The 16,487-nt window shown below is 41.0% G+C and overlaps 2 protein-coding genes across 3 annotated transcripts; both read right to left on the minus strand.

The window, feature by feature from the left end:
- Positions 1–49: 49 nt before the first annotated feature.
- znf687a (zinc finger protein 687a) lies at positions 50–9,464 on the minus strand. Its single transcript, XM_051405920.1, has 11 exons — positions 8,846–9,464; positions 6,401–8,345; positions 5,420–5,675; positions 5,103–5,326; positions 4,811–4,995; positions 4,465–4,641; positions 4,195–4,357; positions 3,835–4,074; positions 3,598–3,710; positions 2,898–3,000; positions 50–2,811 (listed from the first exon to the last, which is right to left on the minus strand). The coding sequence occupies exons 2-11, from the start codon at positions 8,321–8,323 to the stop codon at positions 2,197–2,199; spliced, it is 3,999 nt and encodes a 1,332-aa protein (XP_051261880.1). The 5' UTR covers positions 8,324–8,345; positions 8,846–9,464; the 3' UTR covers positions 50–2,196.
- Positions 9,465–9,549: 85 nt separating this feature from the next.
- Positions 9,550–14,660, minus strand: LOC127366727 (26S proteasome non-ATPase regulatory subunit 4). Of its 2 annotated transcripts, none has more exons than XM_051405950.1 (10): positions 14,590–14,660; positions 13,403–13,543; positions 13,198–13,330; positions 12,724–12,810; positions 11,964–12,032; positions 11,618–11,833; positions 11,227–11,335; positions 10,955–11,092; positions 10,090–10,145; positions 9,550–10,003 (listed from the first exon to the last, which is right to left on the minus strand). In XM_051405950.1, exons 1-10 carry the CDS (start codon positions 14,613–14,615, stop codon positions 9,833–9,835), a joined length of 1,146 nt encoding a protein of 381 aa, XP_051261910.1. In that variant the 5' UTR covers positions 14,616–14,660; the 3' UTR covers positions 9,550–9,832. The 2 variants fall into 2 exon arrangements, with proteins under 2 accessions (XP_051261910.1, XP_051261911.1); XM_051405951.1 differs by having other exon boundaries at positions 13,198–13,312; positions 14,590–14,629.
- Between the last annotated feature and the right edge of the window lie 1,827 nt (positions 14,661–16,487).

The raw sequence follows: 16,487 nt of genomic DNA on the forward strand, positions 1-16,487 counted from the left end.
TGTTGAAGTGGTATTTAAAGGCAAAAAAAACAAGTTAAAGACAATGAGCCGTTTTTTTATTGTTTTATTTATCTTTTTTTTTTAATAAACATTTGGTTAGAAATTGTTTTGTCAATGCAAAAACAGAAAAAGTTTCCCAGAACAATGTGTGTTAAGCATTGGATAATCTCCTGAGAAAGTAAACACAAGCGCAAACGGTTCACTGATGATTACTCAGTGATGGCGATGCATGGATATTAGCTCAATCTGTGGATCCTGTGGTCAGAAACATTTCAGCGAATCAGCAGCTTGTGAGACATAAACAGTTAGAATAATAAAAAAAAGGTGCCACTAGAGATAGAAATTAAATCAAAACACAGCACTCAGAACCCTTTCTCCTCTCAGACGTTCTCATATTGAACAACAGTTAAATGATTGATTCTTTCCGGTAACATAAGATTATATTCATCTAGTTAACCAGTGCTGAACTCAGTTATGCAGGACAAAGACTGAAGAAAATCTTAAAATACAAGGTTCTGCATGTTCTCATCTTCTTAGTAAAGCATAAGAAACAGACACGATCACATACATACTGATCTTTTTAAAGTAATCTTATTTTTTTAAAAAGACAAGCACATCCCCCAAACCAAAATATGTCATTTTAACTTTCAACTCTTGCACATAAAGAAGGAATAAATCAGTCAGTCTGATGTAATTACAGTACATTCCACTTAAAAAGGTATTTAATATTCATTTCAATTTTACCCCATCAACTAGTAACAATTGTGAACACTTCAGATTATTGCTGACCATTTCCCAAAGCATAGTTCAGGTTTTTTTAGATTTCACTCTACGTATCTTTCACAGAATTATTGGTCCACATTCATTTAAGTACAATATAAATATATACATGCAGGGACTTTTAACATTAAACATTTATATTACGGGTTCACTTATGCCTATGTACATCGAAATAATTATTAGTCTTTAATTGTAATTATTCCTCCTGTCCGTACTGGTAGTGAAGAGATTCCTTCCCAATATGATTAATGAATTTAATGACTGGCTAATATGAAGTTTCAGAAGTCTGAGTTAGAAAAATGAAGTGCGTATCTTCCAAAGATAGTCTATTTAGTACAAAATGTCCTCTTTATGTTAGAATTCTGTCTGTGAACACACAAACAGGAAGTTAGATGGGTTACCTGTCATAAACAAAGTTTAAGTCTTAGTTTTCATATGGCTGCATTAAAGTTTGGAATCAGTTTAAATGTTATTGTATGTTTTTGAAAATGGCTGGCAATAAGTTGAAGTATACACACTTAATAGTAACGGAGCTATTCTAAACCAACGCGATAACTCTCTAAAAATATGTTAAAAAAAAATAAAAAAGGACTTTACAGAAAAACCTGGGTTGCCATCCAAGAATCTCCTCAGTAGGATGAAAACATTGAAATCAAAACATTCATCACTGGCTATCAACATTCAGTGAAACAGCCATTGTAATCACAGTAAGTTCTGGTTCTAACATTCAAAGTCCTCTACAGGCACATTATTATGTGAATGTGGTCACAGCAGTGAACTAGTCAGACCAACTATCGTTACTGAATACAGAAATGCAGTATTAGATCCTGAGTGTCAAAAGTAGAGAGTTAAAGGGACAGTTCGCCCTAAAGTCAAAAATACATCTTTTTCCTCTTACCTGTAGTGCTATTAATCCGTCTAGATTGTTTTGGTGTGACTTGCAGAGTGTAGGAGACATTGGTTGTAAGATGTCTGCCATCTCTCAAGTATAATGGAAACAAATAGCACTTTGCTTATGGTGCTTAAAGTCAGCAAAAACAGACATTGCTGTTGAGTTTAAATGTTTATTTTGCACCACAAGCAAAGTGCCATCTGGTCCCATTATACTCCACAGAAGCCAGACATCTCTACAGCCAATATCTCTAAAACTCACCAACTCAACAAATTGCACTACATGTAAGAGGGAAAATATGCATTCTTGATTTTGGGGTGAAATGTCCTTTTTAGGCTGATCTTGACCAGTTTTTTTATTTTATTTTATTTTTACAATCTATTCACATATAAACTCTGTTCTACCAATCTTTGGTTAAATTAGTGCATAGGTGTGTGCTACCTTTGATGAGAAGTCGACAAGAAATAAGGCACTTCTTTCTTTTATCACCTACCAGCACTGCTCTTCCCTGTGTATTTGGTGTCTTAAGTAGTTTTTCCTGCATTCCTCGCACTGATAAAAGCCATACCGTGAGTCCTGAAGTGCGTGTTAAGATCCGATGCCTTTTCAAATTTCTTGCGGCACACCTTACAGGCCAGTGACCCCTCCTCTTCCATCCCCTGAGAGGAAGGCGATGCTGGTGCAGAACCACCTAGAGAACTCTTATCATCATGGTTCTTGCTGTTACCAGGGGAAGGCGCTGGGTGCACGTTGAGGGATTGCTGGTTTTCAGTGAATGTATTTCTCACTTTGTGGATGATGAAACGATGGCGTGACAGGGAGGAGGTGGATGTGAAGCAGGCGCCGCACTGTAGACACTGCTGACCGCCCCCCTCCGTCCCTCCTCGTCGGTGCTGGCTGATATGCTCCAAGAACGATGCCTGATCTTCTGTGGTGAAGCCGCAGGGGGCACAGCGGAACCCAGACTCAGGAAGGGAGTAGGGGGCAGCAGTGGAGGAGGAGGACTGCGACTTCTTCACTGGACTCACCCCATCTGTGGAGTCTTCGTCCTGCTCCATCTTCACGGCTGGTCTCCGTCTCCGACGAGCCCCCAAACTGCCGTCCTGTTCTGAGGAACTGTCAGCCTCATCTCCGCCTCCCTTTGACCAGAATAAATCTGCTGTTAACTACATCTTAGTAAAAACTGTTTCCTGTTTTCTTCTTAAGAAATAGAAGAGTGTCTTACCATCAGTGTGTCCTGGCTTTCTGTGTCCATGCTGTGTCTCAGCTGAATATGTCTCTCCAACATCGTTCTGCTGCTGAATGTTTTCTTACTCTCACTACAGAACCTACACACACACACACACACACACACACACACACACACACACACACACACACACACACACACACACACACACACACACACACACACACACACACACACACACACACACACACACACACACACACACACACACACACACACACACACACACACACTTCGATTTCAGGAATCTTAGTTACACTTGATAGCCTGGCATCACAGATTAGTCTGGAACCTCTCCATTTATTGGATTTTGATTTCCAAGGAGCGCAGGCCAAACTGCCTCTGAACGCAAGATGTGATGTGGGTGCTTGATCTGTTTTCAAGCAGGAAAAAAAATGGCCGCCTGGTCACAAACTTCCTCACATTACAGCTAAAAGATAAGAATAATTACATTTACAGCTTATTATAGTTTTTTGTAAATAAATAATTAATTAACTTTGCAGTCTGTTCTAAATTATTCCTTTTTTACTCCCTGTCAATTCCACAACAACAATATAATGTTTTTGTAACTTAATTATATACAATCAGTGAGGTTACAATGGAATCATCGTGATAATGGTTTCATCAGCTGGTGTATCATGGTGAGGATAAAGGATGCAGAATATGGGATACTCACTGGCAGCGAAAGCTGCGATTCATGACTTTATGTTTGTCTCTGATGTGACGTCTCAGACTGGAGGTGGTGGTGAAGGAGCTCTCACACTTGTTACAAGGGAACTTCTTCAGAGTCTGCACAGCACAAACACAAAAACATATGGCTGCATCCACTGATTTGTAGTTCTGTCTAAAAAAACTAAATTAATGTAGTCAGATTATATGTCTTAGACAGTGGGGGGGATGGTGCACTCCAGACCTTGCTATGTTGTTCAGCCATATGGGTGATGTAGTCTTCCCGGTCTGTGTAGCGTGCGTGGCAAGGTGCACACTTCCACCCTGACGGGGTCTTCATCCTTTCTGTCTTCGCTTTCTCTTCTTTCTCTTCATTCATCCATTCCTCCCCATCTGAGCTCTCTAATGTCAATGAAGGACGTGAACGAGAGGAAGCAGCTGGAGGTGAAGGCAACTCTTGTTTTAGCGTGGGAGCCTTATGGGTCTGAGGAACAAAGTAAACAAGGGAAAAAGGACATAATTATCCAATTATAATAATTATTATAATAATTATTGTCTGTACACTAACTGAACTATATTAGACCCTATATAAGCATGCATATACCTTGAAATGATCCAGTAGGGAATTCCTCTGAGAAAACAACTTGGTGCACTCAGGGCATTTAAACACATCCACCTTCTGATTGGTTAAATGAGTGTCAAAGTGGACGTACAGCAGGGGCTTGTTTGTAAAAACTGTGTCACACATGACACATTTATAGATTGACCTGTAAAGGGATAAAAAGTAGGTCAACTCAAAGGAAAACATTTTTTTTCATGAGATAAAGCACGTGTGTGTGTGTGTGTGTGTGTGTGCGTGTGTGTGTATGTATACATGGTCTGTCTTTCAGTGAGCGCTGGATGTTGGGCTGTGATGTGGTTCTGTATGCTGGGAGCAGACTTGAAAGCCATGGGGCAGCTGGGGCATTTGTGGAACATATCACAATGAGCCTGTTGGATGTGAGACTTCACTGAGTTGAGTCCTCCAAACACCACCAAGCAACTGGAACATCTGAGAGAGAGAGAGAGAGAGAGAGAGAGAGAGAGAGAGAGAGAGAGAGAGAGAGAGAGAGAGAGAGAATTGTTAAAAGCCAGAGAAAAGATTGAAACCTGGGAATATAAATTGAATTTCTGTGGTATACTTTTGTTTTAGTGAGCAACCACAGTGGAAGATATCACACCTGTATCCAATGCGGCGTGCAAAGTGCAAACAGGTCTCGTCCAGATGTGTTTGAAATTGCGGCTGCTTGGCTGTGCCCCCACACTCTGGGCAGATGTGTGGTTGGCAGCCTTGGTGGATGCGTTGGTGAGCTGCCGCACTGCAGCTGTTGGGCAGGAGCATGGGAGGAGAACACTCGGTGCATGGCTGGAGAACAGAGGACGAACGTATGAGAGTTTATTTAGAGTTCATTTTTATATCGTTGGACAACAAACAAAACTTGTTGCTCTTTTCCTCACACCCAAAAGACTCACAGTGGTTTGTGCTGGTTTGATTTCTTGGAAATGCTCAGCCACTTCTTCTTTGCTGCTGAACTGAGCCTGACACTCAGGACATTTATTAGCGCTGTACTGCACTGCCTCTGTTTTCTTGTTGGATATTGCTTTATGTGTCTGGGATGTTGGATTTGGAATGGCCTGGCTTAAAAGGGATGATGACGGTCCTGAAGAGGATGACAGAAGAGATGGAGAGATCCCACCTGAGGAATCACGGAAAAAAATAATCACACACAGGAATCACATCTAAAAAAAAAAGAAGAAAAAATTAAACAACAGAAACAATGTTCACCAACCAATGGCAGTAGGTTCCTGCTGGCCAATCATCTGCTCCACAGGTACAGGTTTCATGACCAGGTGTGAACACTGCATGATCAGGCCTCTCTCCTTGTGCTCTCTGGCATGTAACAGCAGGCTGCACTTGTTGAAGAAGGCCAAACGCTTGGCGCAGTGATTACAGGTCACCTCAATCCTCAGAGAGCGCCGAGCGTAATGCCGTGCCAAACTCTGCTCCAGGGCAAAGGCGTCACCACACTCCAAACAGCGGTAACCCTGCAAGGGATCAAACATTCATCTTAACAGATATCGATACATTATACTGATATATGCTAAGTAATTCAATGCTGTAAAATTATAATTAAAAAGGCAGATTTAAGTGTAGTTCTGTTGAAAGAATTAAGCCTGTCAGGATCACTATATGTGAGTGTGACACTTTGTTCACAATGCATATCAGATGAGTTGTACAGCACACATCCTCTTCCTGTACATTTTACATAAACCGAGTTATCTTCTATCTTTGATAAAGTTGGGCTGCTTGTCATTATCAGACTGAACTTTATATGTTAAGCCAAACAGCAAGATAGATTTAATAATCTGTTATGGGTTTGTGGCAGGGGTCCCCTTGTTTACACAATTAGGGCTGCAACTAACAATTGCAACTAACTGATTAAATTGAAGCTTTTTTTTTGATTAAGTGATTTGTTTTTCCCCTAAAATGTAAAAAAATAGCGAAATGTCCATTACAATGTCCCAGAGCCTACGATCTATTCAAATTACTTGTTTGTTCTGACCAACCATTAAAAACCCAATATATTTAGGTAACTTTCATCTATTAGAAAAAACAGCAAATCCTCACATTTGGGCGGCTGAACACTGGATTGATGCTTTTGCATGTAAAATAACAATTTATCCATTACCAAGTACTACCGACTAATTTTTATGTTTGGCTATCAATCGACTACTTAACTGTATCAGCAATACACAAAATGACAGCTTACCTGTGCAGGCAGAGGAAGGCCCCACTCTGCAGGAAGAGGGGAGCTTAGATCTGGTTTATAGCTGGGTAGCAGGTTCTTGTTGTTGAGGATCTTGTTGAAAGCTTCCACCAGGTTGGTCTGACTTTTGGATATAATTGCCCCTGTGCTGTTAACTATGGAGGCTGGTCTGCTGCTACTTTGGAGCAGAGGTGAAGGTGCAGGAAGCGTCATCCCACTGTTTAGACCTTTCGGGGCCAGGCTGCGAGTGTTGATCCCCCCTGGGCTGACTCTCGGAAAGGAGACAGAGACGGAAGGCAGGGCTGCGCCTTTGGTGATGCTAACAGCTGTGGGGGAAACCTTAGGCTTGGTGTTCACGGTGGTTTTGTCTTTGACTGTACGGGCACCTTCCTGGAGCATCGCCATTGCAGGCATCTGAGGTTGCTGTGATACCTCCCTCTTGGATCTTGTGTTATGACGTTCTAGTGAAGGTTTTGGACTATCCACACCTTTGGTAGTGGCTCTTCCACTTCTTTTAGGTGCAACGCCAGTCACAGTCCTTGTGATGCTGCCTGTACGCATTTTGATTTTAACTTTGAGGGGACGCAATGGAGATGCAACGGTCCCAGCAGCACTAGCAGACACAGGATCCTCAGTACCAGCGCCACAGCTCTCCTCGTCTACATTTTCTCCATCTGCAGCCAGCTTCTCAGTGTCACCTGCCCTGTCCTCTTCTCTGGGCTCACTTTCCATGAGCTCTTCTTGGTGACTTAAGTCCTTGTGGTTTGCTACTGATGTCTGGGCCAAATCGGGGCTGTTGCTTCTCTTGGGGACTACACCTGTCTCACTGGGTGGTGGGCTCTCAGGTGAGTCCCTCTCATCAATCACATGTTCTGGGTATTTCTCCTCTTGGACAGATGTAGAGTCTGTGCTGACAGAGGGGAGGCAGTCCTGAGGGCTCTGTGGCTGAGGAGCTATGGAGGGAGAGCTGGGGGTGGTAGGTCGACCCTTTTCCTCAAGCTGGGGTTTAGGATTTGCAGGTGCCGAAGAAGAGAGAGGAGGAGGACGAGAAACAAAAGTGGTTTCAGGAGAGCCAAGCAGCTCTGGCCGTACTTTTGCTCTGTGTTTAAATTTGGGAGGAGAGGACATTAGAGAATCTGGACTCTCCTGGATCACCAGTGGACTCCCCAAGTCTGGCTCTGAGTCATCTTCATCTGAGTGCATAACACGCATAATTCCAGCCTTACTACTTCCGTTTTGTGGTAGAGGGGATGATGGATTACTGAGGGGACACGTTTCCTCCTTTTGAGGGGAGCAAGGAGAAATGTGAGGGCCCACAGAGTGTGGGGAGGAAGGAGTTGAGGAGGTGGGGCCGGCACTAGTTGAGGACTGGAGGTAGAGGAGGGGCTTCAAACTGTTCATGACATCAGTCGTGTGCTGGACCGATCTGGCATCAGCTCCGTTGTCCTCCTCATTTAGTGTGGACCTCAATGGTGAATGCTGGGGCCATGGCTCTGTGTTGGACTGTCCCTGATCTTTGGGGACAGATCTCTCAAAGCCATTGGCAATCTGGGGCTCCACAGGGGCCTCAGCAGGTATTTTGGGACCAAACTGTGAGTTGAGGTCTTCAAACTTGACCTGAACCTGAGAGATTAAGCCACTGCTTGAAGGACTGTCTGTCTTATCCCTGACAGACTTCTCCTCCTCTTCAAAAGACTCAGACCGTACTGTGTTCTTCACAATAACACTGACCACAGGGGGGTCACTATGTGAGGCAGGAGGGCAGGGAAAGCATGAAGGAGACCCACCCTCCCTCTCATCTGCATTATTCCCCACCTCATCCCGTTCCTCCTCGGGGCTTGACTGAATGGCTTCTTTGGCATCAATGTCAGGAATGTCAAAAGCTGCCAGCAAATCATCAAAGTCTGGGGTCTTCATGTCCCCCATTGCCAGCCCAAAGGCTTAAAACCTAACGGAGCAACAAATGAGTCAGAGCAACTCATGCAATGTTACATTAAAGCACAACACGTTCACACAACTGAGCTACAAAGTTAAACCTTCATGTTTGATTTAAACCAAAAATGTGACAGCTGGTATCACAAGTGGGTCGAGACTGTTTGGTTAAAGCAAAACGTAATCGGTGGGATGTTATTCTGCTCCGGACATTACCGAAACCCGACTAAAGAAACAACAACTTACATAAATCTGCTGTTTATCGTGTTGAACCAACAATCCTGTTGCAACAAGTGGGACATTTAGCAAACAGCTAGCCAAACTTTAGCATGTATCTGCTAGCCGGCCTTGCTAACGTCAACCGGCCAACTTTGCTCAAGTTGTTAAAATCTCTCTAATTAGCTCGATAAGTTCAACACTCAGCTACTGTGGGACTAACATACAACCTGCAGTGCGTGTTTTGTTCGCTCTACTTGAAGCTAACATCTGCACACGCTTGTATTTAATTTGAATTACCTGCTAGACAGCGAAGTTGGTTCCTGACTTTACACTCGGACGCATGAGTTCTTCGTCATCCAACTGTGCGACGGTGAGTTCCCGAGAGCCTCTGAAATGTTTACAAACGTGTAGAGGTGTCATACAAACTCTTTAATAAGTGCTACCCTTTCTAAATAACATACAAACACTTTTACGATAAGAAATTTGTCTTCTACGGTTAAACTGGTTGTTTTGTCTTTAAGTCTGGGAAGAGTTGTGTTTATTTATTTTTACTAAACTCGTAAAAAAACTAAAAATCTCTCAATTTTTCTGAGTTTTCTGTGCCTGCTTAAAATCACTCACAAATCGTGTTTACCTGCCTTTTATGTTACATGAATGTATACACTGCTTGAGCACATCAGTGTAGAGTCTATTAGCCAGAGGTACTGTTAACATCTCTCTGTCTCTCCACCAGGCCGCGCTCACTTGTATGCATTTATATTCTTGTTCAATAAAGATCATCAAGAACTAATAGAAATAGTATTCCCATCTTAAAATGGAAGTTTAAATGTGTGTTTTTCTGGGCACTTAATATGACACCAGATAAAGTATATAGATTTCAATCCAAAATTCACTTATATTTTGAGAAAAGTATCTCCTAATCATGAAAAATGGAAATGTAATCTTGCTGTTGCAGCCAACACAACTATAAATAAATTCCAAGCATTAGATGAAGCACCACCTTGTATTCTGTAAATTTATTGAGGAAATCTGCCCGTGTTACTGAGAAGTTATATTACAAAAGAGTCAAAATTAAACATATCTGCTTGACACAAAAAAATTAAACCTAAATTTGAAAAAAGGCAAAAGTTGTTTACAGTTTACACAGCTACATAAACAAAAAGGATGAATGAACAGAATGGTTCCCGTATGGAGGAGAGTAATGACATAACTGTGAATAACACATGCGGTGCAATTCTCAGGTCTTTTTTATTTATTGTATATTTAGTTGCTGTCTTTGGGTGTTCATTTCTTTTTCTCCTCATCCTTCTTAGTGTCAGGTTTAGAGCCCGTCTGGGAAGCCAGAGAGCCCATGGCGTTACGGATGGCCTCGTTGTTGGGATCGACTCCGGGAAGATTCTCCAGGACACTCTGAAGGAAATCTGGATCCTGCATAACATCGTAGTCCTCTTCATCCTGGACACAAAAAATGACATGTTGCTAGCAAGCACGTTCAATCTGATTAAAAAGAAAAAGGAGAACTTTTGAAAGCTTGTGCTTACCTTAGCCTTACTGGAGTCCATGTCAGCTTCTGTGTCCATGTCCTCAGCACCAAACTCTGCAAGAAAAAACAGAACAGAAATGTTGTTTTAGTAGAAAACAAACAAGGTTGTTGTGGTAATTTGTGGTCTATATGTTCCCGAATGTGCTGCTCTACAAAAAACACTTAGGTTCTCCTGGTGAATTATTGATTAGCATAAGTATTGCAGAATTAGGTGTGTTATTTTCAGTAATGAGCGATACCGAGCTTATACTCTCACGCTGCATTCAGTGCACGTACAATACTCTGTAAATATGGACTGCTAACTAGTAGAAACTGTTCCTGCTGTTTGCCAAGTGTTTTGCATGCTCCATATTCTCCACCAGGCCTAATGCATTGTATCAAGCCGTATTCACGCTACCCTGAATTCAGTCAGAGCTGACATTACATGGACTTCACCTTGCCAGCTCCTTAGTACATAAGTCTTTGTAACGTCTGATTGAGCCCACGTGTGACTAGAAAAGGTCACTGTCTGGAGAATTCACAGCGAGCAGGCGCATTGATGACGTTTTTTCTTTGTACTCTTTTCTTCTTGCTTGTATATTACTTTCCACTTTTTTGTTGATATTGTGGATATTTCCAAAAACTGGACTAATGTGACAAACTGCTCAATCAGCTGCAGGAACAGATTTTTATAGACTTACAAGATACAGGGAAACTTAAAGAAACACATTTCCTCTTGGAAGCAGAAAATTATTAATATCTGTAAACTGAATTCTATGCATTTGCTATTGTTGACGTTATACCAGCTAAATCTAAGTTTGCATTAGAGGTTCAATCCATTCTTTGGTCATGGAAATTTAGAAAACTCAAAATCCGTGTTTAACCTGCTCCTGCTCCCTGCATAGACATCTGCAGAGCATAGGCGATCTGTTCATCCTCTGTCATACGGCTGAAGTCTGGTATAGCAGGTGTGGATGAGTCTGTATGGGGTACAGACATCTTCAACAGGGCATCCTCAGATTCTGCAAACAGAAAGACAGAAAAAATATGCCGTGTGAACTCACTCACGTTTGGAGCAGTAAACCGTCTACTTAAGGAAGATGGGTAGAACTTGGCATCTATGATAGGAAACCAAGTTGGTGGACATTTCTCTCACCATCTGCGGCAGGGGAGGAAATGCCAGCTTCGGCAGCTGATGCAACAGCGGCTCTGCGAGCTTCATCCTCCTGTCGTTGTCTTTGCTCCTCCATAGACACCCGCAGAGCCTAGAGAGAGGAGGAAAAAAGCAAATCAAACGACAGCCCAGCATGACTCTAAATACTGACAATACATCAAGTAGCATGATGCCATATGAATTTACAATGAAGAAAACAATGAACTATACCACTAAATGTGGTATAGAAAACAGTTGTGATGAAAACAGAAATATGGATGAATAATCCAGAGCATTTTATAGGCAAAAGACAATAGAAGCAGTGATTACAATGAACTATATAAACTATACATATTACAGAGAACTCTTGTAGTGTCTTTCCCTGCTCTCTTACCAAGGCCAGCTCTGGGTCTGCGCTGGGATCCACTCCAAACTCAAAGTCACTGGCGCCCAGGCCCAACACCGCACCCCCCTCTCCAGCCAGAATGGGTGAGGACAGCAGGGCATCAGCCAGACTGGGGCCCGGAGGCACTGTGACCAGGTGGGAGCCTGCACCCTCTTTGCCATTCAGTGTATTGATAAAGGCCGTCAGCTTCTCTGTGTTCATTTCCTGCAGGTGTGAGAAAAAATGAGGATAAGCCTGTGGACCACACAACAGTGTAAAGAGAGTAAAAATATACACAATAGCACATTAGACATTCAAGAGATTGAGTGTGTGTGGAGCTTTGATGGGAAAATACCTCCTCTCCAAAGTTAATGACATCCACGTTGACCTTTTCCTTCTTTAGACGCTTTGCCATTTTAACCAGCTACGGGAAAATAAAAATACTTCAGCTGACACAAATACTACATGTTTTATCAGGAGCCTGAACGTTATATTAGTACACTGATGCTATCAGCCAATTTTTCCCACGGATAAACAGGTGCCAGTGTAATAGAAACACAGTATTGAGTAAGCTGGATAACAACACCGAATAAACCTAAAATAGCTCTTTTTACATTAGTCCGTGTTCCAGACTTCAAGATTTTCTGCATTTTAATCAGCAATATTATCCAGATAATATCCTCCTTTGTGAAGGAAGCATCTGCTGTCTGCACATTTCCAATGACAATGTAATGGTACAATTTACAGAAAAGAAACTATTAGTTGTAAGTTGTGTTTAACTTCTTCAAAAATAATATATTATACGTTTGCTGTTGAGTTTATTTATGATTTACATTTATGAGAGCTGGCATAATTATTCAATTATGTGTTGATATTGCCTTGGTGTATACAGGCAGCAGTGTTCACATTTGCTCAGTATAACTATTTATCATAATTACTATTCAGAGTTACGAGCAGCATGCTTTTCCAAAAAAATGCCTACCATCCAATCCAAAGAAAATCTTTATAGTCTGATATTGTTCAAAGTCTCCTCCCTAGTTATCAGTATCAAAGCCACAAATCCAGTATCTGCTGGGTAATACATAATCACTAATCAACACAGTGACTTAACTCACTTCTTTTTCGTTGTCCTCCACTGGGCTGCCAACAAATGCAATAATGCGCATCTTGTGGTTTTTGCCCTGTCTGTGCTTCAACGCCAACTACAGAGAGAAACAAATGGGAAACAAAATGTATCTTATGAACTGTCAAATGCATTTATGTGACACAAGGGACAATAGATCTATTGACAAAAGACATGTTGGCATGTCATAACAGGAAAAGCACAGGTGTACTTTATAACATTAATGATGGCTGCATTACATTCCAGCTGTATATTCTGGCTCGCTGTATCATTGGAGAGCAGAAGCACTCAAAGCTGAGTTAAACTAAGTTTGTCCATGTTTTGAATAAAGACTTCAAACCTCTCCATATATCCTAAGGTTCCTAAAATTCACTTCACACATCACAACCCTTTTCCAGCTTCTCTGTTGCTTCCCTGCAAGAGGAAGAGGTCAGAGGTCACTGTGTAACAAAAGTCACAAACTCACATGTGCCACCCTGATGCCGGTGCAGAAGCTGATGTTTCCACGAGGCTGCACAGCATGCAGCTTGGACAGTATCCTGCCTGTGTCTGGAGTCAGTGTGGTCAGCACCTCACAGTTGCTGTGCAGGGACATAACACTTGTGTCATCATATTAACATATTTACATATTTTGAATGTCAGTACACTAATTCAAACACATTGCCTCTTACTTTGCCATGGTGATGAGGCCCACATTGTTTTCAGGGTTGCTGCGGGTCTTGGAGTGACAAACTATATTAACTGCGTCCTGCTGAGCCTGCAGCCTGGTGGGCAGAAAGTCTCCATTGCGCATGTACTCACTGTTGTCCACACTAAGAAAAATGAAGAGCAGTGTTAACAATTGCTAGCTTTACTAAAAAATGTAAATTACACAGATTGGATAAATACTGGTTGTTGATGTAGGCAAAAAGCAACTGTGTATGTGAACACTGTGAAACATGTGAAGGGACGGGACCCAGAAACAGTTCATTCATTCATCAATTAGGTAATCAACAGAGAATTACTCGCCAACCATTTTTATATGGTGTACGTTGTAAATTCAGTTTTCCTGAAAATAAGGATTTGCTGCTTTATGTTGTGAATGTTATATTTGGGACTGCTGGGTGGACAAAACAAGCAATATGAACACATCCCTTTGAGGAAAGCATTTGTACTGTTTTCTTACATTTAACAACCTGATAAACAGATTAAATAACTATCAATATATAAAACATTTATGAAAATAACTGTTGTATCCCCAGTGAACGCAACAATCTGTCTATAATCTAAAATGGAAACCGATTAAAAGGTACTATTGTTGTAACAAAGCAGTGTTTTTATGTTGTGTAACGTTACTCTATCTGAACACACACTAACAGACAGCGTCTGTTTGTGATATTAACATGTTAGCTTTGTTTATTAGGTCGGTCAGATAAAGACAACAATAGATCCCACTGAGCTGAACATTTAGTCAATGACAGCTTTTGGTTTGTTAGCTAACTAGCTAACTGATGCTAACGCGTGAAACAAAGCCATTTTTATTGAACTTGAGGCTCAATCTGGACTTAACATTTCACGAACGTAAGGTAGCGACACAACACTGAGTAGCGCAGTAAACAAATAACTCGTTAAATGTTCATAATCTGATTAAAAAGCCGCTGTTAGCTAGGAGCCGGAAGCTCCTGCAGGCTAACGTCAGGTTGGAGTGACTCAGGGAATAGCTCGAGCATCTTACACCCAAAACGAAACAAGTAAACCTGCACCAATGTTTCACACAAACGGCGGCAAGAGACACATATTTCCTTTATCAAATGATTGCTTATTTTGAATAAAATTAGCCCTTTTAGTTTGAACTTTAAACATATTTCTAATTCCTTACCAGACCATAGTACTTTCAAGCACCATCTTGACGTCTGTTGTTCAATACGTCATCCGGATGATGGTTTATGGGTAATGTTGTTAAAGTGAAAATAAATAAATAAAACACCACCACAAATGTCAAACAATCTTATGATAAAATGTTAAGATTATTATTTAATATTAAAGAAATGATGCGATAAAATGATGATTTAGTTAGATCTCTGCTCATATATAACTTTTCTTGCTGTGTGGGTACATTGACTGTATATATAAGGTGGGGTACACTGACTGTATATATAAGGTGGGGTACACTGACTGTATATGTAAGGTGGGGTACATTGACTGTATATATAAGGTGGGGTACATTGACTGTATATGTAAGGTGGGGTACACTGACTGTATATATAAGGTGGGGTACACTGACTGTATATATAAGGTGGGGTACATTGACTGTATATGTAAGGTGGGGTACATTGACTGTATATGTAAGGTGGGGTACATTAACTATATATATATAAGGTGGGGTACATTAACTGTAAGGTGGGGTTAAACACAGATTGTGTTTTATGTTCTGAACCAGTCAAATAATTTGCTATTTGCATCTGATCCTTTGTTTTTTTTCTTTGTTTAAATGTAATAATATAAATAACCAATTAAATAATGTAATATGTACTCATTTGTTGATGGAAAAATACTAGACTGATCAAATCTACTTCCCTTGCAGATGCCAGTCAGTGTTTAATGAAGCAGTTATTGGTCTGAAATGAGTGTATGACCATAGAATAACTGCTACCCAAAGGTTTTAGATTAGATTAGATTCAACTTTATTGTCATTGCACAAAGTACAAGTACTAGACAACGAAATGCTGTTAAGCATCTAACCAGAAGTGCAAAGCAGTAAAGTGTAGAGTAATGTGCATATGTACAAGGATATTAAAACAAAATAACATTATATATATATATATATATTTATATATATATATATATATATATATATATATATATATATACAGTATGAACACCATTAACAGAATGAACGGAGTGAAGTGAATACACTAAGATATATACAGCTATTAAGTTAGGAAAGAAAAGGTATGTGAACCTTGAACGAATTGTTGTGCACAAGCTTGTGTTCAAAGAGTGTTATTTGAATAATATAATAATATGGCTGGAACACTTAGCTAATGAAGCTGAAAGTCTTGCTCACTCACTTCCTCTGAAAAAGTTTGTTTGATTTTCCATCGGTGCAGATCTGTCTTCCCCAACTCCTGAGATCAAACAAAACAAAATTCAGCTTTCTGACCGCCTGTCTGAGACCTGGTGGTGTCATCAGAAAGCGTCTTTGTTCACGGTAATGTTTGCCCCAGTTTCACAGCTGGCACATCTGTACAAAAAGATCTCACCAGGAACTATATGGGCTCTTGTCTTTGTTTACTTGGACTTAATGCTCTCTAAACTCAATTCTGTGGATGTCTGTAGGATGCATGAGGCTCGGGATGGGGGTGGGGGGGAGACACACACTTCCTGTCATTTTCTCCCAGCACCTAGTACTCTGACAATGGGTTAGCCCAGCTGTGGGTGGACGGCGAGGCGACCATCAAGAGATTCATCCAAACTGGGACCAAGAACAGGATTTGGTAGGATTACTAAAGTCCATGAGTGGGACTACATCCTCCCTGGTGCTGAGATCAAACGCTATATGGATGACAAACATTTCTCCAGGCAATGTATTCAGCTGGGGACATTTGGACTATAAAATAACAGGGCAGGTTTTGGAGTTATGCAACAGGATGTAAAACAAATTAATCACAAGTCCCCACATTTGCAGCATTCACTGTATTGAGCATGTGTTATGTTCTCTAGAGATTATTTTAATGTCTTCAGACACACACAGTGTTAACTTTTTTAAAACATAAA

The sequence above is a fragment of the Dicentrarchus labrax genome, unplaced genomic scaffold, assembly GCF_905237075.1.
Source record: "Dicentrarchus labrax unplaced genomic scaffold, dlabrax2021, whole genome shotgun sequence".
In the NCBI taxonomy this organism is placed as follows: Eukaryota; Metazoa; Chordata; class Actinopteri; family Moronidae; genus Dicentrarchus; species Dicentrarchus labrax.

Bases quoted from the DNA above. Each gene is read 5' to 3' on its own strand.
- znf687a (XM_051405920.1), bottom strand. From the start codon at position 8,323: ATGGGGGACATGAAGACCCCAGACTTTGATGATTTGCTGGCAGCTTTT. The intron at 4,075-4,194 runs GTATATGCATGC...TTTGTTCCTCAG, and splicing joins CCCTACTGGATCATTTCAAG to ACCCATAAGGCTCCCACGCT. The intron at 3,001-3,597 runs GTGAGTATCCCA...GTGTGTGTGTAG, and splicing joins AATCGCAGCTTTCGCTGCCA to GTTCTGTAGTGAGAGTAAGA.
- LOC127366727 (XM_051405950.1), bottom strand. From the start codon at position 14,615: ATGGTGCTTGAAAGTACTATGGTCTG. The intron at 12,033-12,723 runs GTGAGTTAAGTC...ATTTTCCCGTAG, and splicing joins TGGAGGACAACGAAAAAGAA to CTGGTTAAAATGGCAAAGCG. The intron at 10,146-10,954 runs GTTAAACACGGA...TTTTTCTTGCAG, and splicing joins TATGCAGGGAGCAGGAGCAG to AGTTTGGTGCTGAGGACATG.